Genomic DNA, 24,433 nt, shown 5'->3' with positions numbered 1-24,433 from the left:
TTATATGAGTTAGAAAGTCTAAATTTTCAAAATCTGAAAATTAAACTCACCACTGCCCTTTTTTCCACCCCGGGTGGACTATAGAAATGCCTTTCCCAAGTGAAATTATGGCAGTTTACAACAAATGCTTTCTCCAAGGTGAAAAAGGAATTCAGTCAAACCAATGAGTACATTCACTGCCTCCAAGAACACTCCCATGCCTTAAAATTCTAGCTTGGGATTTTTAGTGTACAAACACACTACTGGGATGAATTGAAGTCCTAAGACTAAAAGAGAGACACAGAAACTCAAACAAGTGGTCACCCTTCTCCTAACAACCAAAGAGAACTCTATGATAGCCACACAGCATGAGTCCTCAATATTAGACTCTGCTGTGCACACCACGAAGAATAAATCCAAAAAGGTTGGCTAATATGAGCTCAAGGATGGATACCAGTACTTAAAGGTTAACAGAGAAGGTCTCTGCTTCCAATATAGCCTCAGATCTTACATGGAGACTTAGCCTTTCCTTGCCTCGGGGAAGATTATAAAGCACTTCTGGATGATAACACGGAAGCACACTTCTACTATATCTGAACCGTGCTTATCTTAAATGTCATCTTACCATCTGGCACTGTCATATCTGAGAGCAGAGCTGTAATGTCAGGCCATCACCAGTCCGTTGCTGTTCTGAACACAGCAATCAAGTAACTCCTGTCCTTGGGACTTTCACAGGATCTTAGAACTTTGATTCCTGATTTACAAGTGGTTGCTCTAGAACTGATGGGCACCATCTTTAATTACATTTGACAAGCCCCATGTCTACATTTGCAGACACAAAGCTGAACAAGCACACAAACATTTAAGAGACCGCAGGGGCTGAGTCTGTCAATTTCTAAGCTGTGGATGGTAAAACTGCACGTCCAGCTGTGCCATTAAAACATAAATACGGAACTGCGGGAGCTTCTGGGAATCACTGCTTATCCTATGGATGCAAGGAGGTCTCTGACACATGCCAGGAAGAGGAAGAGCATGGAAGTCTGGCAACGGAGAAGGTATTGAGCTGTCAAATTACAGGTTTTTTAAAAAGACAAATATAGGGGATCCCTGGGTGGCTCAGCAGTTTAGTGCCTGCCTTTGGCCTAGGGCGTGACCCTGGAGACCCGGGATCAAGTCCAACGTCGGGCTCCCTGCATGGAGCCTGCGTATCCCTCTGCCTCTGTCTCTGCCCCTCCTCCATCTCTCTCTCTCTCTCTCTGTGTCTATCATGAATAAATAAATAAAATCTTTAAAGAAAAAGACAAACATAGATAACATCACAGAAACAATGCTATGTGGTATCTATGTAATTTCTACAGGGAATTATTTTATTTCAATATTAGTGAGCTTTTGTTCTTCTAGAAGTTTACAGCAGCAAAATTCCATGAATTTCGGCAATAAATGATATCCTCTTTAGCAGCATAAACTTTCCACGGGGAAGAAAGCTAGGTAAGAACACTTTGACTTCTGTGCTTAACATCCACTCGGATAAGTAACAAATCTCTCAGGAAAGGTACACTTGAAAGAACACCAGGGTTAAATACAACAACATACTCTTTGAAAAGCAGGAGATATGCAAGGAAGCAGGATGCTTTAGAGAGTGGGCTCTGGATTTAAATACTGGCCCTGTCACTTGCCAGCCCTGTATCTTTGGGCAAGTTACCAAACCTCCACGCTTTAATCTCCCCATCTGTAAAATGGGCATAAAACCCCAGCTGTCTCAGAGTGCTGCTGTGGGAATCACGGCACGATTACTGTACTCTCCCCACGACAGCGCCTGGCACACAGAAAGCGCGCCAAATGCTCATCTGCAGTCCTAGGAGGCAAACACATAACACATCACAAAGAATGACTGGATTCAATGAACAAGGAAATAAAATCTTCGTTCTGAGCCTGGCAGTTAAGCAAGAACATTAAAGAAAACTGAAGAGTCACTAACCTAGATGCCTTGAGATAGCTTGAGGTTTTAGCTAGTTGCTGGTGCACAGGTAATACCTTTTCCTGCCAAACCCAACTGATGCGGCTTCTAAAAACCAGTATTATTTACTCAAGAGAGGGGACAGCATTCGGGGGCAGTGGGATTCCAGAGTGAAGACTACAATCACTGCTGCCCGAACTTGGGCGTCCACGCCTCCTTTGTGGCTTCCTCCTCTGCTACCCACATTGGCTTGGGGACCTGTTCCTACGGAATGTGGCAAGTGCGATGGGAACCCAGAGGGGTCTGAGCCTCACACAGCCAGAATCTCCGCAAATCAAAGGGCTTTGGCTTGGTACCAACAAGCTCCAATGCACACGTCCACGTACACACACGCACACACAAGTATACACATACGCACACAAACGCTGCTCATCTTAGAAAGCTCTGCCAGAAGCAGCAGTATCAGCAGGATGGCTCGGCCTCAGAGTACTAGGATTTTAGATTAGATGGCTCCGTACTACATTTTATGTACAACATAAAATAAACCATAGGGATTTTATATTCAGGGTCTGTCCCTTATCAAGCTGTCTCTTGAAACTGCAGCCTCTGTGTACCCTGAGCAACAGAACAGGATGGACTCCCCGCTCCAGACTCGAATTCTATTATCACCTACACCAGACTTTATCCTCAGAAGTGGCCATCAGATCCCTTGCTAGATCGTGGCTTCTCCCTCGTAGATGGCTCCTTGCCCCCAAAACTCTCCTCCCTATGGCGAGATGCAAAGGTTTGGGTCCCAGATGCCACCACACATCTACATCTCTGTCCTGCATCCAGGCGCTATAGACGTGCACTAGGGAGTAGGGACACAGGGACAAGGCTGGCTTGATGTGCAGGGAACACGCAGTTCTGGAGACCACAGGTCAAGCTACCTTCTCACTGTAGAAACAGTGGAACATATCAGGAGAAGCTGGATCAAATATCCAGAGAAGGAGACTCTGAGCACGGTGCTCCACACTTTGAGCCAAAGGCCATATGGCTTTCACGTCCATGTGGTTCTGAAGTCATACTCAGATAGTTCACAAAATAAAAGGAAGAGGGAAGGAAGCAATCATCATGTGAGAACTGAAAACAGATACTCACTCATTATAAAATAGCATAAATCAATAGTGGGGCTGTGCCTTCCTTCACAGCTTACCCCATGGGAACCCGGGGATCAGAGGCACGAGTCCAACAACTTGAAATGTGAATCACATCTGACCTTTAAGGGAGCAGCACCCCACTGCCCCATCCCAGGGATGTGGAATGGATAGGCTGGGTACCAGGCCACGGCTACTCCGTCAGAGAGATGCAGGGCAAGTTCACATGTGGCGTCACAAGGCAGAGAACAGACTCCACACCCACCACCTCCCGCACTCTGCACCAGGCCTGCCTTTCACTCTGGTCAGCATTACAACCAGCTCTGTGGCTTCCTTAATGATGTGGCAAGCCATCGTTTGCTGCATCAAGGACGATGCGAATCAAAACTATAATGAGACACACTACACATCGATCACCAGGGCTAAAATGCAAAATAGTGGTCATGGCAAATTCTGGCGTGGATGCAGAAAAACTGGATCACTGTCACCTTGCTAGTGAGAATGTAAGATGGTACAGACACAGTCTGGCAGTTTCTAAAAACCTAAAAATGTAGAGAGCATGCAACCCTGCATACCTACCCCAGGGCACTCATGCCAAAGAAAGGAACTTATTATGTTCACAAAAAAAACTCTATATGCGAATGTTCATGGCAGCTTTATTTCTAATAGCCCCAAACTGGAAAGAGCCCAGATGTCCTTCAGCAGGTGAATAGTTAGACCAGCTGTGATACATCCATACCATGGAATGCCTCTCAGCCTCTCAGTAATCAAAAGGAGCAAACTACTGATACTTTCAACAACCTGAATGAATCTCCAGGGAATTCAGCAGCATGAAAAAAGCCAACCCTAAAATGTTATCTTTGATGTGATGCATAATACATCGCATTTGAAATGACAAAAATTTTACAAGTGGAGAAAAAATTAGTGCCCGGGTTTAGAGAGGGGAGAGGTGGAGGGGCAAGGAGGCGGTGCTATAGATGGGCGGCAAGAGGGGCCCTTGTGGTGGCGGGGTCCAGAAGCAGCGCCACGGACAAGCACGATTACAACAGGAGGATCTGGGTAACATCTGTGAATTCCATCAATGCCGAGCCCCTGGGTGCAGAACGGTGTTCTAGTTTTGCAAAACGTTGCCACTAAGGGAACTTGGGTAAAGTGTATACAGATCTCTCTGTATTTCCTTTTATAACCGCAATGCCTATGAATCTACAATTATCTCCATAAAAAAATGCAATAAGAAAGAAGGAAAAAAAAATTAAAAAGGAGGTCAATGGGAATTTCTTCCAGGAATCATATGCGATTGAGAACAGACGATCATTGTTGGTGCTTTCAGAAATTATAAAACACAAGCCCTGGAAAGTTACCCAACAGCCTACACAGGGAAAGGATAAACAAGGCACAAGATTAATATTTAATAAGTATGAAGAAAATGCTCACTTTTTAAAGCTGAAATAGGACAAATGCAAACACCGTTCAAGAACCTAGACAGAGTGAAAATCACTTGGGCTAATAAACACATGTGGTTACAAGATGGCACATTGATGGCAAACCGTCCTCTTGACAGAGGATGCCCCGGACCTACGCTAAGGGGGGCTTGGGCTCAGCTCTGTATCTCTCCAGGATGCAAAGCCCTGCGCCGGCGTAAGGAAACCACCCAATCTCCAGGTCTGTTTCTCACAATAACTGTTTGCATCACAGAGTGGGGAGGATGTGTTCACTATCGGAGAGCCCCCACGGTATCCAGGCAACACCACTGTTCCCACCAGGCACGAATCAGACGCCTTGTAAAAAGGTGGGAGCTTTTCTCCCTCTACTCACTTATTCTGCATCATGTTCATTATCACCCAGTCGAAAGGGTAGACGTTCTTCCCAATGAGGTTCTTAAACATGATGAATGTTTCCATCAGGAAATCCTGAAATAAAAAAACAGAACATTGCAACAGCCCACCAAGAGAGGGAGAAAACCAATCCCCTCTTGAGTAATTACAAAAAAAAAATGACCTCTTTTTTTTTTTTTTTAAGCTGAATGAAAACATTCTAAAAAGTAATGAAGATATATCACAGGAGCTTTTTTTTCTTCCCGTTTGTCAGAGCACCTCCTGTTTGTGATAGCTTTCTCAGGGATATATTCAGAAACAGTACCTGGGTAGGTCTCTGTAATAGCCATCATAGATCTCCAGGTTACAAATGTGCGTTCTTTCTGCTGATAGGAATAGGTACTTTTTGCGCATATAACATGTAAGGTTTACTCTAAATACATTTTTCATTATGAGCAGGGCCCATCAGGCTATCAAGTATTAATAGCCATTCTTTTTTCTTATGTAATTGAGAAACGGCAAAAAAAAAAAAAAAAAAAAAAGGATTCAAGCGGGAGCTCCTGACCATCAGCACCAGGTCAGTTCACCATACCCAACTGAGCCTGTGGTCATGTGGCCACTTTCACAGGGCAGCTCCGACCCCATGAACTACTCAGTTATGCCTGTGCCACCTTGGACATGACCCGCTGTACTCCGTGGTAATCCTCCACTGTGCTACCCTGCTTCCACGTTGATAACTCTGCTCGAGGCCTAAGGAAGAGGTACCCCGGTTCCTAGGGGCTCCAGCCTCTGCCTGGCAAAATTAGGAGAATTTCTTCAACCTGATGGCTTGGCGCTTGCTCTGAGCTGACCAGGACAAAATCAGCAATTATCCTGAAAAGCACACCTCCCCGGTAGTCCACACGCTCCCTCAAGTTGTGCGGCAGGCAGGGGAAAAGCACCAGGGACTCCACTTAGAAAAATGAGGCCGTGGCCAGAGGTTGCCAAATGAGTGGATATTTCTCATTTCTTTAATCTATGGAATCATAATTAGGTGCAATGGCTGTGAAGCCCAAGGTGGCATTCAGAATTTAAGCAGCCAAGGAAGCAACTCCCAGCAAAGTCCTAAACAAGCGCTTCTTGCAAAAAGGAGCAAGTAAAATTCGGTGGCATCAATAAGCTGAGGTGCCAAGGGAAATACTTCCTTGGCAACCTTACCAGCAGTGCCACGTCCTGGCAGGTCATGCCTACTGTGTGCGCCCTCCCATGAATAAAACCTCAGGGAGCAACGGTGACCCCCTTTTTACAACAGACACTCCCAGGCAAGACGAGAATCAGGACCGGGACCTCTTCAAGAGGGAAGAGTCCGCCCCGTGTCCTCCAGACTATGCTCGCCCGTGCTGTGACCACCAAACCTCGAGTTCACACCAGGCAGGAGTGCTCCGGGCCCCGGACACAACGAACAGGGTCTCTCTCCCCAGGCTAATAACTGCAATTCATATTTCCCCACTTAGGTTTTCCCACTTTGTCTAGAGTTTCACATTTTAATGACCAGGTTGCATATTTGGCCGGCTGAGTGCCATAATTTGGCCACATCTCTATTTGCATGAAATTGCTGGCTTTCTTGCTGATCACTCCTCAAAGCCTAATAATTGAGATACAGGGTCTGGGTTTTATTATTCTGGAAGAGAAGCATATTTTCCCAACTCCCTGATTTTTTTTTTCTAGGAAACACAGTCCCATCCTTCATTAGTATGGCTCAGCTGTTAAATTTCAGTACTTTGCTGATCAGACAAAATGTTGCATATTGTGGAAGATGAGGTTTTGCAAGGCGTCCTTGTCCGTCTGCATAATTTGCTAGCCAAGCCGATGGCTCCTGCCACGGCCGATGAGGCTTAGCAGACTATTACGCGGGGATCTCCAAGTCAACAAGGGGACACAGAGGACTAATACGAGATATTCTGGGAAAATGTCATCCTTCAGTGAGAATCCATTTCTGCTGTATTTTTCTGTTTGATTATTCACAGGATGCCCCATATAATAAGTGGGCAGCTCTAACAATAGCCATCAATCCATAGGCACAATCTTCTTGTCACGAATCCATCTGCTTCTGTCCACCCCCATCCCCATCCACCTGAATTGAGGTCATCCTCTCTTACCTGAACTGTCAACGGGGAATCCCTGACTATCTGCCCATGTCCACTCTTGTCCCTCGCAATCCCCCACCCGTGACCCAGAACGGTCTTCTCAAACTCAAATCTGGTCAAGGCACTGACACTTCCCAATCTCCCATTTAACCTATATCTCCAGGGACTTTCTGATATTTCTTAGACTAAAGACAAAGTGTCTTGACATCAGAAGAAAATCCTGCTAAGCCAAAAGAGTGTTTCAGACAAGGACCCTCAATAGATGCTAAATTCATCAGATAAAGACTGGTCAGGGGATTGGACATTTGCCAACGTTCTATGGGTGCCTAAGCATCAGCCGAAGATTACATGATAGTTGTGAAGGGGCACATATCTTCACAGTGGGGAGCTCAGGCTGGTACCCACTCTCAACCACGCAACGAAACTTACGGTCAGCAATGGTCAGCTCGGCATTCCCACCCACCTAACGGGCATGATGGGTAGCATTTAACACCAGCTTTGAAGCTCTCCTGCCAAAACGATGAACTTGAATTTTAGGCCAACCTTCCAGTTTGCAGGACATGTGGAGGGACAGGGGAACACGCTGAAAGCCATTACAAAGCAGCACAAAGAAAGACAAGACAAGGTGAGGGATTATTCTAGAAAAAAAGAGAAATAAAGGAGGTGCAGCCAAATGCAATAAGTGAATCTGTACTGGATCCTGATTTGAGGAGGCCTCTAATGAAAGACCAGAAAGAATGGGAAAAATTAAGAAAATCAGAGTATGAAAAAAATAAAATAAAAGAAGAAAAGAAAAGAAAAGAAAGAAAAAAATAAAAGAAAAGAAAAGAAAAAGAAAAGAAAAAGAAAATAAAGAAAATCAGAGTATGAACATTATGTATTTTATGTTCTGAAAAGACAATGAGGCCACTGGGGATGCTCTTGATTCTTGAGAGGGGTCAGCTGAGACCCTAGTGGAGAGGCACGTTTCTCACACACTTAACGAGGTTTGGCTGCATAGTTAGTGAAACAGAAGAGACACAGAAGGGGCAGGTATGGCGAAGTGCTTGCAACTGGTGGACTGGGGTGTTAGGAATAGTAGTTTTCATTGTACTATTCTTTCAGGTTCTCTGTATGTTTGAAGCTTTTCATCACAAATAGGGGAAAGAGTACGAGTAAAATTGGGGGAATGCAAACGAGAACCATGGACCATATCAGTGTTGGCATGCTGCTTTGATTCCGTGCTATAGTTCTGCGCGATGTTACTACTGGGGAAACTGGGTATAGTATTACTTTTTACAGCCACATGCGATTCCAAAATTACCTCTACAGTTGACTCAAAACAATAAATGCTTGAAAAATAATTTTAAAACAATGAGGAGCAAACAAATGGTGTAGAAAGTTGAAAGCAAGCAAAGAACAGAGTTTCTCAGCATGGAGTCTGGGGTCCTGTGTGCTTTGGTGACCCTGTCCAGGCTCATCCCATCCCTGGTACACTGGCTACCGCCTCCTGCACAGGTTCCTGTACATGACATGCCCTCCTCCCCCCTACATGGCTCTTCCTTCTATTCCTCAATATCCCACAATCCTCTCCTTTGCAAAGGCTTCACAACTAGCTGACCCCATCTAATCTGACTACTTTATAAGAACCATGCCTTTGCAGCAGGGATAATGGGGGTTAGTTGGAAGGAACCCCTGATTAACGGTGACGTTCTCTACCAGACTATAGCACCACGAGGGCAGAACTTGTCTGCTTTGCCCACTACTTCCTCCACTAAGCTAAAATAAAGTTGGTGTTCAATAACTATTGACTGAATTCACTAAGAAGATGTACTCCCCAGACTCATCACCTGGTAAAGAGTATCTTTGCTATAGCTTCATTTAAAGGAAATGGTCACAAGAAATAAGAAATGTGTTTATCACAAGGCTCCTCCTCCCACTCAGGATGCTGCAAGTCAACCTGCAGCGGCTACTTCATATGGAGCTCAAGGCTCACCCACGAGCAGAGAATTTCATAGGCATGGATGGTCACCTGACATCCTTGCTTTCCTGACCCCCATGAGCACCTTTGCTCATCACTACCCAGCTGGGAGATATCAGGACCACCTCCGTAGAGGCTGGTGGCCTAGTGCCACAGACCAGGTAAGGAGAAATGAGCAAAGGGCGTGCATCCGCCTGGTGAGACCAGGGCAGATATCAGGTCAAGGTCCTCAGAAGGGGTGGGACTGACACTGAATGAAGGCAAGAGGGTGTTCTAGATGGAGGAACCTGCTCGCTCACAAGCCTGTCAATTTGGCTTCCCGAGGTTAGAATCTAGAAGTGGAGAGGCCACCAGGACAGGTGAGGCTGCTTGGGGACACACGATCAGCCGTGAGTCCACGGTGGAGGCAAAAGGCCCACAGCCCTCGGGTTCTGCGTTCACTCAACATTGAACCAGCAAGCATTACTTCTACCTGCATCATCCTTGGATACAGCACTGTTCATTCAGTCACTCGACAAACATTTCTGAAGGGCCACCTAGTGGCAATTTAAGACAAGTGGCAAGACAGCTCTGTTCCCCAGACGGTCCAGGGCACTGCCCATCACCCTGGATCTTATTATGGAGACTGAGCAAGTTCTCTACTTACGTTCCTGATGTCAACAGGAACATGACAGCTAGCAGCCCATCCTACAGCTCAGCATCTCCACCGCAGAAGAATGTAAAGATTTCACAAGGCACCCAATGCTAAAGAGATGGGTCTGTCCTGAGTGTCTGGAACCCTACGTGTCCGTTTTTGTTCGTTTCTGGGTCACTCATTCTGCCTCACACAGTGCTCCATCCTCTCTCCCTGTCCTGGGGTCCAAGGGGCCATCCGAGAGACTAAGAGTAACAGCTCTGAGGCATACGACTTTGGTGCTGATAGTAACTGCGGTTTTCGATGGGAATCGCTCATCCAGCCAACCAAAGGCTAAATCAGAAAACCTGGAGCGGCACTTGTTACAAGGAAGTAGTCCTGAGAAAACGGTCGAGGCTATTTTCATATTGCAGTAGTACTAACTAACTTTCAATTATTTAACATAAAATGATCTATCATTTTTGTAAGTGCTTGTCAGAGTAGAAAAATAGTCCAATACTTTCTGTGTAGAGTTAATGGATAGGAACACATTTTACAAAGGTTCTGACAGATTAACAACAATAAAAAGGGCCTACAATCCTTGCGATACGAATTTGTGATATCCAAACCACAAATGCCATTTTAAAACGGAAATCAAGTCGTCTGCAAATAATTGATTTTCTGAACTGCTGTGTCTAAAGAAAAAAAAAAAAATCTCTCGGGAAATCAGGACCACAACATGTAGTAAGTATCTGATCATCTGCTCCGTGCAAGGAGAGAGGGCACAAGACTTGGACTTTGGCAAAATTATAGTCATTTTTAAAATCCATTCTGTAGAATCACTTTTCACAATGTACTGAAGCTTCCCTACCAATGGCACCTCTTAATGGTTCGGATGAAATATTTTTCACAGTTTGCATGTGTGGATTTGGATCCTATGACTATTCTGATAAAGGGCAAATGATTAATAGGAGCCCTAAGTATACCCTCCATCATGATGGGTAATGCTTCTCAGTCTGAGAACTGTATTATTCAGCCTGGAATGCTATTTAGGAAATTGTTCATATAGGTTCAGTTACAGCCCTCCTTACACTGACCCCAACAGGGCGGAGGGATACAGTTAAGATTCACTGGCTGCATGGGACGTTCCACGTATCAAATATGATTTCACTGTGCCATGACTGCTGAGGGATGACAGGACACAAATATAATGCAGATCAGGTACCTGAGCGTATACCTCCTTTAGGCTGCACGCCCGTGTTTTTGAAAAGTCAACACCCGGAGACACAAATACATTATACGTTCTTGCTCCTTCACTTTCGTTTAAGGAAAACTGCTATGATTTGAAGGTGTAGATCCATTTTTGTCTCCTTAGAAATTTAAATACATGCATGCGTGCACACACACTTGGGGTGGCAACACGAAGAAGGTCATTTCTTATTAGAAATGATCCTTTGAAAAACAACCACTAAATGTATCCTTCTTCGCCTCCCTTAGTAAGGTAAATACAATGATGTGAAGTGTAACCAACCTTGTTCTGGAAACACTAGTAGCATCTGCTGGATCCCACAGGAATCTAGGGGGTCTCAGAAATGAAATCTGTGCCACTTTACTCCAGAGATTAGGTTCACATCTAACCGAGAGCTCTGCCAACAAGGGTGGTCGTAGCTTTGCGGAAGACATCTGCCGTATGGCCGTGGGATTTCAGGTCATAAGGGAGGTGGTTCCAAAGCACTCACTTCCCCTCTATTATGCTTCTCCTAATTAAGCTGTAACACAGTTGTATTGAGGATGACTGGAGAATTATTTGGAGAAACGCTGATGAGCCCCCATGATTAGAGCTAATTAATACCAGAGTATAATTTAAAGCTGAAAAGACTCTGGCTTCTGCTATTGAGAAGTCAATCAATAAGTGAACAGGAGTTACTAGATGATTCTCCGTGGGTAGCGTCTCCACATCTCCAGTGATTCCATAGCATAAGGAAGCTCTTTCTGGGCTTACATGCTGAGTCACTCCCTAGCTCAGCATTAGGAACAAGGCCGTGTGTTGGGATCCGCATCTTCTAAGAAATATGGATTCCCTTGCCAGATGGGTTATCAAACCAATTAGAGCCAAGTCCTCATGCAAAATCATACATGAAATACTGATGTCAATGTTTTGCCTAAAATGCTGGCCCCCAAACACAGTCATATAAAAAGGGCCAAAGTTACACTCACCACAACATCGGTCCTCATTTTCCCGAAAGTCTTGATCAAATGGGCGTAATGATAATCTTCCATTTGTCGTAAAATAGCTGTCATACAAGCCACAAAGTTTCCCTGTAAAGGAATCAAAAGAACAATGAGATGGGAAGAGAACACCACTTACAGGAAAAGTTGCTATCAACTAAGAGTCTGGTGTTGAAACGGTCAAGGAGAAGCAACGGAGTGTGGGCAGGGGGCCTGCGATCTCTGGCACCCCCACTGGCTGGCCAGCATGAGAGGACCAGTCCTTCCCACCTCATGATCTTGAGTTTTGCTCTATCTCCTTGTCTCTGCCTTAAATGTTTCCTGACACATGGTTGTCCAGCCTGGAAAAACAAGCTCTAAATATTTTTGCATTAAATATGCAAAAATTAAAGACAAGATTGAAACCACTGACACTCATGTCTTGTCCTCCATGGAAAGTGGCTCTCTTATTACCAGGCGAGATGTGTGTGCAGCCCTTCCTCTTGGGCCGTGGCAAAGAGAGGCCTTTTATTTCTCAAAATCTGCCTGTGTCCCCCTTGGCCAATTTGGAGGCAATCACCACCGATTCCACAATGAGTTATGGTCCAATTCTTTTCCACAAGAAGAATGTGAGGAGGCATGCAGGCTCATCAGAATGTAAAGTGGGAGAGAGGAGAGTTTCTCCTAGCAGACAGAGCAGGGAGGGAAAACAGAAACCACCAAACAGAATCATGACATGGAGAAAATAACAGGCCAATGCAGCTAACGAAGAGGCAGCCGGTATGTGTGCAGCTGTCGGTGTGCACATGCAGGTGTGTGTGTATTTGTGTGTGTGTGTACACGTGCGCTGAAGGGTGGGAGGAAGGCCAAGTGGTCCTGTTGCCACTGACTGCAATTGATCCCTTCTGTGGGTCACGGCGAAGGACATCTTAAAAGCCTTCCTTGCTTTTCTATATTTGTCCCTAAATTAAAGACATTTTAAGAAACACAGGACATACACTTTTTCCCATTAAACCAGTAAGAGTCTGGTCCAATTACAGGATGAGACATACTTTGAGACATATCCCCAATTTTGGCCTCTTCCATGAGTTCCCAAACTGCCTTCTTTTACAAACCCTACTCTTATCTTACAAGCAGTATATTCGAATACGTCCATGTCCTCTATATTAATCTGGAACACACTCTCTACCATGAAATGTTACAGTCCAATATTTTTCCCGACCTATTTTATTTCTACAGCGTACTTGTGTGCTTCCAAATGAGTCCTCAAAGGGTGCGTTATGCAAATTGAACAAATACAAGAATGACAATGTGGTCCCTTTCATTTGCACAGAAATGTAAATTATGAATGATGAATTAAAAATGAATTATGAATTAAAAATTATTTGTGAATGATGATAATTGCCCAGATTTGGATTCCGAGTTGGTATTCAGAGAAAGAGTTAAAGAATGCTTGTTTTCCGCTTGAGGAATGATTTATAAAATGGCACAATGTCTGTGAACATGAACTTTTGAGATATGTAAATATTTGGCATCCTCGTGAGCTCAGGAGAAGCTGTCTTCATATCTCTACTCTTCATGAGATGCCATCTTTCGGGGAGGGGTCTTCATAATATTACATGTTGATAGACTACCTACCATGTGACAAGTGGTGTGCTGAGTCCCCATTCAACCCCACCACTGATTCTCCTCTTGTCCCATTTTACAGGCACTGGGACAGAGGCTGAATGATCGCCCTCAATGAGAAAGTGGAAAAACTGGGTGTGAACCCAGCGTGGCAGGCTGCAAGGTGGCTGCTTAGTAGCTGAGCTGATTTCTTTCCTCTTGCCCAGATGTGCATTTTAATTCTCTTTCTGAGAAATCTGAGGATGCTGCTGATGGCCAACGTGAGGTGGAGACTCACTTTCTTGCACTTTTGCAGGCATCAGAGAAAGTTGCAGGAGGGTGAGAAGAGGCCACCACAGACAGGGCCCCAGTCCCCTCCCTAACACAGTTTTCTGTAGTTGGTCTCCTTCTCAGGAGACAAGAAGTTTCCTAAGGCAAGAAGACGCCTATATCGGCCAAGACGCACCTGGCAGGGGCTCGAGTGAATTTTCTACAGGTCTAAAAGATGGGGGCTTCCACATTAGAATCGCCCAAATCACAAAGCCAGCTATGTTTATTAGATGCAGGAAAGCTATGTACTTAACTTAAAACATCAAGTAGAAAGAAAGAAAAGCAAGACCCCAGAGCAGCTTCGAGAATGACAACAGCGGGAGAGCAGAGTAGCACAGATGAGAAAAGCAGCGCATAAGGAGTCTGGGCAGATACTCAAACAGGTGACATGGAGATACTCAATTTAGGGAGCAGATTGGCACATAATGCTGCAAACTTCATGCAAGGCCAAGGCTGGGGCCACTGGCATGATGTAGAAAATGAAGAAGTCGAGAACATAGCAATTTCTACAAAGCTAGTCCTGGGAATATGCAAATAGCCAGTCGGGAAGACTTCAAGTTGGAGAGAATGTCACAGGGAAGGAAAGCCAATGGGCTCTTATTCTACAGGGATGAGGACTAAAAGGGAGTATGCCCGGGAGGGGGACAGAGGCAGGGCACTGCCATGAGTCAGGAGTCAAAAGGCTCGGGGTTACCAATGTGCTATTTACTTTACCTACAGAAATGTTCAAGAACATTTGTATTGTGCAGACTTTCTTTCTTAGAGGAAGCAAGTCTTTGCTATTTTACTGCTCTTTACTACGTTAAAGCTTTGGACCCCTATGGAAATGGGGTAATACACCTGTTGAAATCCACAGAAATGCTCCCCCTTTTCTTTGGAATGGAGTCTCATGAATGGGGTACCCGTATTTCCAGAGGGAAGTGATGTGATGACCGTGAAGCTTTACTGTTCTCAAGAACCCGAAAGAACTCCATACAGCAGACTGGGGGGTTGGGGGGGCAGACATGGTGGGTCGTTATAGAAGCTGTACTTGAAACCAGTCATACACAAGAAGTAGACATGGGGGATAACTATGGAAAGAAAATTTTTATTCTGCAAGCTCAAAAGAAAATTACTATTCTATGCTTTTTAATTGATTTATTTGAAATGCATTTAGAAGTTCTATGAAGCTTTTGCTTTTGAACAATTGGTGGGTTGGCAGGTACGCTGGTGGTAATTGTGCAGAACTCGTCCTGAAACCTGAGCATGGGGACCAAGCTCCAGCCCCAGCGGCTGAGTAAAAACAAGTAAATAAATGAAAATAAGACATATTCCTTAGACTTCAAAGCAATGCAAAACGGGGGCAGAGAAGTCAGCATACAGTTGCAGAAAACTTAAAAATCAGGACACAGAATGCCTAATAAACAAAAAAAAAAAAAAAAAGAAGTGAACTTCATTAGCAATCACAGATGAAAATGATATACCATTATTTGCCTGCCAAAATAGCAAAGGAGTATTTAAGTGAGGATAATGTTAGCAAGGGTGCAGGGGATGAGCACTCTTACACGCTGCTGGTGGGAGCATAAATTGCTATAACCTTTTTAAAAAGCGATTTGGCAGTAGGCTTGCAAAGTCTGAGAAAAAACACTCATCTCCTCGGTGATTCCATTGCTAACAATCCACCGAAGGAAGTTCATTCAAAATACAAAATTCTGATGTCTAAAGATGTCTGTCGCATTGCTGAAAACATCTGCATGTTGAACCACAAGAAACTGTGTAAATAATGCGATGTTTTAGAGGACTGCGGGATAAGATACAGGATGCCCAGTTCAATTTGAATCTCAGATGAACAAAGAGTAAGCATGTCCCAAACATTGCCCTGGAAAATATTGCATGTGACATCCATACGCTAGCACGTCCATTTACCGTTTAGCCAAAGCTCAGGTTGAACCAGGTACCCTGCACCGCTGCTTGCTGAATCAGGCAACCATCCCGGAGTGTGATCATGAAATGTTATGCAACCACCAAAACATTAAACATTACCTATGCAAATATGAACTATTTTAATAACATGAGAAAATGCTTGAGGACCAAACATGGAGATAATTACATATCTCTATTTCAGCAATATAAAGAATGTAGCACTGGAAAGGAAAAAAAGATGTAAAGAAAAAGAAGGAACAATAAGGATAAGAAAGAAGAAAAAACATACTCATTAGGGGTAGGAGAACTGAACTAGATTACTTTTGTAAACTGAACATATATTAATATTGTAGAAGATGGTCCTGAGAGAAAAGGAGATCTTTTGGTAGCAGGGACCAACCCCCCTGTGCTTGACTTCCAGGTTTCCTGTTCCCCTATCCTCAAAAATCTCATCCACGGGCCACTCTGTCCAAGTAGACGTGGTTACTGCTCTGCACCATTCCTCAAGTCCTGTATTTCACTGGCCTCTGAACCTCGTAGAACCACCCTCCATATTCCAGGGTTAAATCTGCTTGGGCTCCCAATGTACTGGGCAGGTGGACAGGTAGGAGGGGGAAAGGCAGAATGGTAGGCAGGGAGAACCAACAAGAGGGAGAACCAAGGGGCAGGATGAGGCACTGGTGGTGGACAAGGTACTCTCTTAAACAGGCAAATGCATGTAGGATATAAAGGCAAAAGATTATTCTAAAAGGATAGATATTGGAGAATGGGAATTGAGTTGAACACCTCTACCTTTTAAACAGTATCACTGTCAGCTTTGCCGAGTGTAAGGTCTAAGGGTGAGTGCATGAATGAGAAGGAACAACCCCAAGGATTTTGGTGCCTGGTCCTGAGGAGTTGTGAGGGTGTGCCTCCTTTATGTAATAAAGATGGACTAAGCCATGACCCGAAGGAGGCGTATGAAATTGCTCTTGGTAGGTCTATCAGAGATAAAAATGGTTCACATGACCCTAGAGCTCACACTCTGCATGCAGCACATCTCTTCTCTCTAGGACACATGGCATAGGGAGAAATTTTAGCTCTCTTCGACGTGCTCTAAGTGGCAAGGGATGGGGGCAGCTCCAATCCACAGAAGCTGTGGAAGCTGTGAACAGTGACCCAGGAGCACCAAGTCCGGGGGGCAGGCTCCTGGTAGGAATGATGCAAGAATTCCTTTTAAATCTGGGATTACACTTCATGACTTCCACGGATGACTTGTAAAAATTTTAAACATGTTTTCACCAAGTTTAAGTACTTTGAAGAGAAACTCACAGTTAGAAGGTTAAGTTTCAAATATGGTGATGAAAACAATCCTCATAATCATCACTAAAGCCTAAAAAAAAGGGACCTTCCAGTGACAGGTGTGATATACTGCTCAGTGGCACTGTGCGAGAATTGTGGTGAAGGTGGGAAGATGGATGACTTGGTGAATTTCGAATTGATTTTCATTTTGGGGGGCATTCAAGCCAAAGAACTGATGCTGTAAAGCAATGTTAGGAGCACCAGAATGTAGGAAAAGGAAGTAACTGAAAACAGCGTCTTCCATTGCAAAGGTAGGCAAGACTTAAATGGAGGAGTTCTTGGTGCAGTTAAGGTGAAAGCTCTAGGGCTCATGAAGGCTTTCTGTTTTCAAAAGAGAAAGCCACAAGCAAAATGTGTAAGGGTTCTATTTGCTATGAGGAAACTTAAGAAAGAAAAATAGGGAGTCCAGAAAGTACTGCAAAACGTTCACTGTCCCAAAAGATTCCTCCAAAGTCTCTGGAGAAATATTTGTGAACATATACCTAGGGGCTTCTGCATGATGAATGAAAAATAATCCAAAACATGCCCAACCTGTTTCCTCACATATTGCTGACAATAAAGAACATCTTTTAATTCACAAAGCCATAAGGACAAAGAGAATGAGGAGAGGACACAACTGAACACGAGGATTCTGGAAGCTGATAAGGGAAGCATGAATGGTTACTGAGTGCCTTGAACACAAGAAGAGGGTGATAATTTAAAAGCAACCTGCTGATTCCAGGCACAGAATCCTAGGAAGACTCAGAAAGCAAGGCTCCATCGTGAGGGGGAAATCAAGAACACCGATGTGTTTAACATGTGGCCTATTTGCCCACTCCCAGCCAATCCACTGAGGGGATGCTCCCACTCATTCCCGGGCAGGGGACCACTTGGTTTATTCTCTGCCTGGAGGGGACAGTGGATGCCTGATAAAGTAGAAGAGAAAGAGGGGCAGGAGCCACCACTTTCAGTATCTAGCGATAAGCAACCAAACACTATAACCACTCCACTCTCTGGTCTGCCCAACTCCCAGCATATTCACAAGAAGGTTTAACCTAACCCCCCTTCTAGCAATCTTAGCCCCATGTCAAACTGGAACAAGGGACCAGAAGAATCCTCTTTGGGAAAACTGAGCAGCCCAAGGGAGCATACGCACTGTCTGGCCACAGAGGTTCAGCCCACGCAGGCTCGCCACACCTCCAAACTCTGTGCACACATGGGAAACAGTCTGATCAAGACTGAACAGCCTCATGAGGAAAGAAAACCAACTGGGGATATAAAAGAGAACTCAAAGATCTACAATAATTGTCCTCAAGTAGATAGGAGATCACATCCATAAAATAAGAACATAATGTTAAAAAAAGGAACAAAGAAAGCATTCCGGAATATTCAAACTATGTTAGCAGAAATAAACATTTCAGGGATCCCTGGGTGGCGCAGCGGTTTAGCGCCTGCCTTTGGCCCAGGGCGCGATCCTGGAGACCTGGGATCGAATCCCACATCGGGCTCCCGGTGCATGGAGCCTGCTTCTCCCTCTGCCTGTGTCTCTGCCTCTCTCTCTCTCTCTCTGTGACTATCATAAATAAATTTTAAAAAAATAAATAAATAAATAAACATTTCAATAGAAGTGTGGGAAGGTAAAATTAACAAAATCCTCCAGAAAATGTAACACACACACACAAAGTAGAAACATCAGACAACCATTCAAGAGATTCAATATTTGGGGTGCATGCGTGGCTCAATCAGTTGGATATCTGACTCTTGATTGGCCCAAATCATGTGATCTCAGGGTCATGGGGTTGAGCCCCACCTGGGGCTCTGCATCAGTGCAGAGTCGGCTTGTCTCTCTTCCTCTATTCCTGCCCCTCTCACTTTCTCTTTCTCTCTTTCCCTCTCAAAAAAATAAATAGTTAAAATAAAAAACAAAAAACATTCATACCTGATAGACAAAGACTCCAGAAAGAAAGAACACAGAAAAAGGAGAGCAAAAGCTGTTTTTCTAAAAGGACAGAACATCCACATAAAAACTATTAGAATAAATGAGTTCAGCTGATAACAGGATATAGGATCAAAATACAAAAATCAACTGCCATTTTACAGACTGGCAATGAACACTCCAAAAAATGAAATTCAGAAAATAACTCTATTTACAAAAACATCAAAAACATTAATTATTTGATGGAAATATACCCCATGTTCATGGATTGGAAGACTTAATATTGCTTGATGACAGCATCCCCCAAATTAATCTACAGAAGCTATGCAATTCTTATCAAAATCCCAGCCAGCAGCTTTGTAGAAATTGACAAGCCAATCACAAAAAAACCTAAACTGCATGATTCCGTTGCTGAAAAATATCCAGAATAGGCAAACTTATAAAGGCAGAAAGTAGATTAGTGATTGGCAAGAGCTGGAGGTGGGGTTAATGGGGAGTCGATGGCTCACAGATACAGATTTCTATTGGGGATGATGACAATATTCTAAAACTGATGATGGTAGTAGTTAACTCTGTGATTATACTGAACACTTAAACTGTTCACTTAAAACAGATGAATTTTAGAGTATGTGAATTATATCTCAATAAAACCATCAAAAACTTTTAAAAATGGAAAATAATTAAATGATACTAATTTTTCTCAAATGGCATGCACTAGGTGTCAAGCATGACCAAGACTCGTCATCATGAGATTTCACAACACTAGGGATAAAACAATGATTCTAAAACATTAAAGAGAAGAAAGCAAAGAGTCACAGAGTACACTGGGAATTGCTAATGGAGAGGATGGGGTGGGTCAGGACAGCCAATTTTCAGGACAAGTACTATTTACCCTTATCAGCCAAGTAATTGTACTACTCAGGCATCAAATAATAGTAATATACTTAGAAAAACACCTCCAAATTCTATCATCCTTGTGAAGTTGTTCTTTCTCCTCAGATTTTTTGCAAGAAATGAATGACAGTTCTTCCCCTTTGCTTTCATGTCCTCACTGATGACTTCTCATGTCATATAAAATATCTTAACCCTTTTACGAGAGGAGAGGGGCTATAAAGAAGAAATGAACATTGAAGATGCAGGCAGAACAATGTTGTAAAATGAAAGAAAAAGTGTGCCACGCAAAATACATCAGGAGACATAAGTCACTGCTGGCCCTGTGTAAAGGTATTTCATGTGTTGTTAATTAAATATTTGATGAAGCAGAGCTACCTGGGTGGCTCAGTAGTAGAGCATCTGCCTTCGGCCCAGGGTGTGATCCCAGGGTCCCGGGATCGAGTCCCGCTCGGGCTCCCTGTGTGGAGCCTGCTTCTCTCTCTGCCTATGTCTCTGCCTCTCTGTCTGTGTCTCTCATGAATAAATAAATAAAATCTTTTAAAAAAAATGATGAAGCATAAGATATAATGGATACAATTGAAAGAATGAATCAAGTACTATTGTTAAAACTAAAGTTCTCAGAAAAATGAATATTTGCTCACATCATTTGAACTTAGTACATTTCCTCAGAAATATGACCCATGGTAAAACTGAGGGCTGTGCGGTGTTCCCTTTTCTCATTTCAAGATAAATTTAGTCCCACAAAGCTTTTATCTAATGCATGGGGGTCTTTTTATTCATTTAGTTTCCAAAATATTGCAATTCCTTATTTTAGAAAGGAACATAAAGTGAGTATTTTGTAAAAAGGAACCACACAAAATTAAAAATAGTATGGTTGAGAAGCTACACTAATGTCATCTATTAGCTTTTTTCAACTCCTAGCAACAAAATTACACCTGTACCTTAAATTTAAATTGAGTGCCTGGTTGAGTTCATAGAGGACTAGTATTTCATATTATCACAGACACTATAAGGGAAGAAATCTAATTTTAAAAACAAAATCAATTTCAATTTTACAGTGGCAGTAATTGTAGGAAGACATTTATAGAGGCCAAATATACCAAAAGGGACTATCTGGATCTTAGGTTACCCATAACAATTATCTGCTACTTATTCAATACAATAAATTAAACACATACATTTGTTATAGAGAATAAAAATAAATCACAATAAAATTTTACATGTCCAATTATACTTTATGGTATAATGAGGAATATATACTTTATATACAACTCCTTAATATAATCTATTTATTGCTAACACAAGTCAGAGAGTAAAGCAGAAAATTTTATATTTATTTTCGTAAACTCAGTAAATCAAATAATATTAAAGCCTTAGAGGGCTTAGGATTTTCCAAATCTTCTCCCATGATATATAGCATCTGTAAACTGTGGTAGAAACAAGAATAATTCAGTCATAATAAAATCTTACCATTGAAGGGAGGATCAATATGCCTACATATTTTTTTAAATTGACTTCTGTCCATAAAGGATACTATCACCATCATAGTTACAGATTACAGTTGAAACTTTCTTGTATAAAATGAAATTCCTCTATATGAATCATAAAGGATATTATCCTCAATATTATTTATATTGGTTGGATGTGTAGGTAAGGAGGAAAGTATGTCACATGTCAAGTGTTACCCAAAAGAAAGCTCATGAATCGTAAGAAAGATAAAACATTTTGAAATACGAGATTATTATATAATAGAAGCAATCTCAGTCATAAGATATTCTTTCTTAGGAAATACTTATACATAAATATATACATATGTCATGAGCAGATACATGCTCAAACACCACACACCAAGATACAGCACTCATAACTGATCCCTTTATGACTCCATAAGCCCCTAATGGAATATTGAAGCTAAATGCTCTTGGTGTTATTTTCAAAATCTGCTGCTATGGGAAAGTGTGACTAAATCTGGGGGAACCCAAGAGAAATTTTGCAGAGGAATGTACCTGTCTAGCAGGTGTGTAAAGGGGAATATGGCAAGCAGGAAACACATCCCATTGGGGCTCCATCCAGATCCCTCACCACAGTCCTGAGGAAATCCAAGGTTCCATAGAGTCTCAAAAAATAGGGCCACTTGGAATACACCAAAAGAAATTGAGGGAATAAGGCCAAAATGATGAGAAAATTCAAAATGGCACAAAATATTAACAAGTACAATGCTCAACAAATTAAAGAGTGGGCAGGTGTTGACAGCATGGCACTCCTGGAGGGGGTCTGGTGGCACTAAATAGAACCCTGCCCAAATTGGCACACATAGAACCAGAGACAACCCTCTGCCAGACCAGTAGAACCCGACGAAGTCAAAAGGACACAGAGGATGCTTGTGGAGGAGGCTCCCCTGGCCACAAGTGGGGCAATCAGGACATCTAAGTATCAAAAAGAATAAAAAGAGTGAAGGATTATAAGTAGTGAATTTTTAAAAATTATGAATCTACACTGACATACTGACATACAAGTGAGGGGAGTTGGGGAAAAGAAGTAAAGGCAAAGCTCTTTCTTATAGAAGACTAAAAAATGTAGATGGAATTGAGGAGTTCAAAAATTATCACTTTCAAACCTAAAAGGACTAGTTGATTCCAGCCAAGGTCCTCCATGGATGCTGAAACCAGAGGTCAAGGTCATTGAAAAGGAAGATATTCATTCAACTTGAAAGTACTCTCTCCCACCCGCAAATTCTTCTCTCCTCCTACTATGATGGCACGCACCAAGGACACATGATCACCTAGGTGTCAAAAACATTTGCTCATGAGGAAATGCAAAGACAGATCCAAGAATGGGACATTTAACAAGACAATTGACCTGGGTCTTCAAAAACATCAATGAGGAAATTCCATTTGGGTCATGTATTATATATTAGGCGATCATTGTTAATTTCTACAGATGTCAAAATCTTATTAACTATGTAGCAGGATTATTCTTAGGAGATAAATGAAACAATTAGGGGATGATGTGCCATGATGCCTGTGGTGAACTTCTGGTCTGGTCAAAAACAAGTTTATATTACACACATATTTTACAACTCTAACGAAATGGAGGAAGGGCAGAGATAATGCATTTGGACAAAATGTCCATAAAGGGTGGATCTAGTTGATGAGGATATTGGTTTTTACAATAATGTTTTTCAAATTGCTTTATCCAAGAAAAATATCAAATGAAAAATCTAAGGGAATACAAAGTCTACCCACAACCTAGTGGTGAAGAGACATATGACAACAATTAATTAAGATATGATGTTACAAATATTAGAGAAGGGAATCATTACAGACTGACAAGGGAATTCTAAGGAGGAAGTGTTTCTTTTCCAATCACAGGAACTATTACTCAATATAGTAACAGGAACACAAGCAATGATTTAGCTATTTTAAGATACACTTGGGGAGGGGTGATAGGAAGTAAAGAGCTTTAAGCAACCCAAAGCCAGGAATATTCACTCAGGAAAATGTTTGAGGAGCTGAAGTATCAATAAATGGGGGTGTATTGCTTTTGCATGTACAGCTCCACCATATGCATCCTTCTTAAATGCAGGAATGGCTAATTGATTTGGAGCATGCACTGCACATATGTATTCTGCTCTTAACAAAATACCCTACAGTGAAAGCAAAAGCAAAGAACAGAAATATTCTGTTTCTCTACCAAATATGGATCTTCACATCACTCACACTCCTTTGGAGATTTTACAATACCATTCTCTTTATGGTAGAAGATACATAGTTGTGTAGCAGAAAATTTGTTCAGGAGTAAATGTTCCAGAGGCAGACATTTTGGAATAATTACCTGACCGAGATCAAGAAGGCTGTGTGAAGCAGAACAGGCTATTTTGCCTCTCTGAGCCTTGATTTAATCATCTGTACAATGGCAACACTGATTTTAAAATCTGGGATTTTTAAATTTAAGTCTTTTAAAATTAAATAACTTTAAATTAAAAAGTTTAAATTGAGGGGGATCCCTGGGTGGCTCAGCGGTTTAGCGCCTGCCTTCGGCTCAGGGCGTGATCCTGGAGACCCGGGATCGAGTCCCGCCTCGGGCTCCCTGCGTGGAGCCTGCTTCTCCCTCTGCCCCTCTCTCTCTCTCTCTCTCTCTCTCTCTCTTTCTGTGTGTCTCATGAACAAATAAATAAAATCTTTAAAAAAAAGTTTAAATTGGTCATATATGTAAGGTGTAAGTTGGAAGACTTAAATCGGTCATATACATGAGGATATTAGCACAGCCATTGGCTACATACCGAATAACGGCTTATGGTGGCAGTGACAGTGGTGATGATGACAAGGAATAAAATACAAAAACATACACAGCTTATTTTAAAGTCACTGAGTCTGTATACTAAAACTCACAAAACATTCATGATAGAATCAAAGGAGACCTAGAAGAAAATGAAGAAATATATTCATGGTTCAGAAGAATCAACATAGCTTAGACGCCGCCAATTGAGTCACAATTACAAAAGACCAGCAGGTGTTTATTGTAGAAATTAACTATCTAATTCTAAATTTTATACAGAAGGGCAAATAACATGACAAAGCCAAAGAAATATTGAACCAAGGAGGACACTACCAGATTTTAAGACTTATAAACTGACAGGTATCAAAAGAACAG

At 42.5% G+C, this 24,433-nt stretch overlaps 1 protein-coding gene across 2 annotated transcripts in view; it reads right to left on the bottom strand.

The window, feature by feature from the left end:
* DOCK1 (dedicator of cytokinesis 1) overlaps window positions 1-24,433 on the bottom strand; it is a 494,693-nt gene that overhangs the window by 170,885 nt on the left and 299,375 nt on the right. For both annotated transcript variants that reach the window (XM_025467625.3, XM_025467626.3), the window contains exons 28-29: window positions 11,803-11,904; window positions 4,888-4,982 (exon numbers count right to left, since the gene is read on the bottom strand). In XM_025467625.3, the coding sequence (XP_025323410.1) occupies window positions 4,888-4,982; window positions 11,803-11,904 (197 nt within the window). The remainder of the gene's footprint in view (window positions 1-4,887; window positions 4,983-11,802; window positions 11,905-24,433) is intronic.

The sequence above is a fragment of the Canis lupus genome, chromosome 28 (assembly GCF_003254725.2).
Source record: "Canis lupus dingo isolate Sandy chromosome 28, ASM325472v2, whole genome shotgun sequence".
In the NCBI taxonomy this organism is placed as follows: Eukaryota; Metazoa; Chordata; class Mammalia; order Carnivora; family Canidae; genus Canis; species Canis lupus.
The sequence above is the reverse complement of the archived record's forward strand: the minus strand, read 5'-3'. Positions and strand labels throughout refer to the sequence as shown.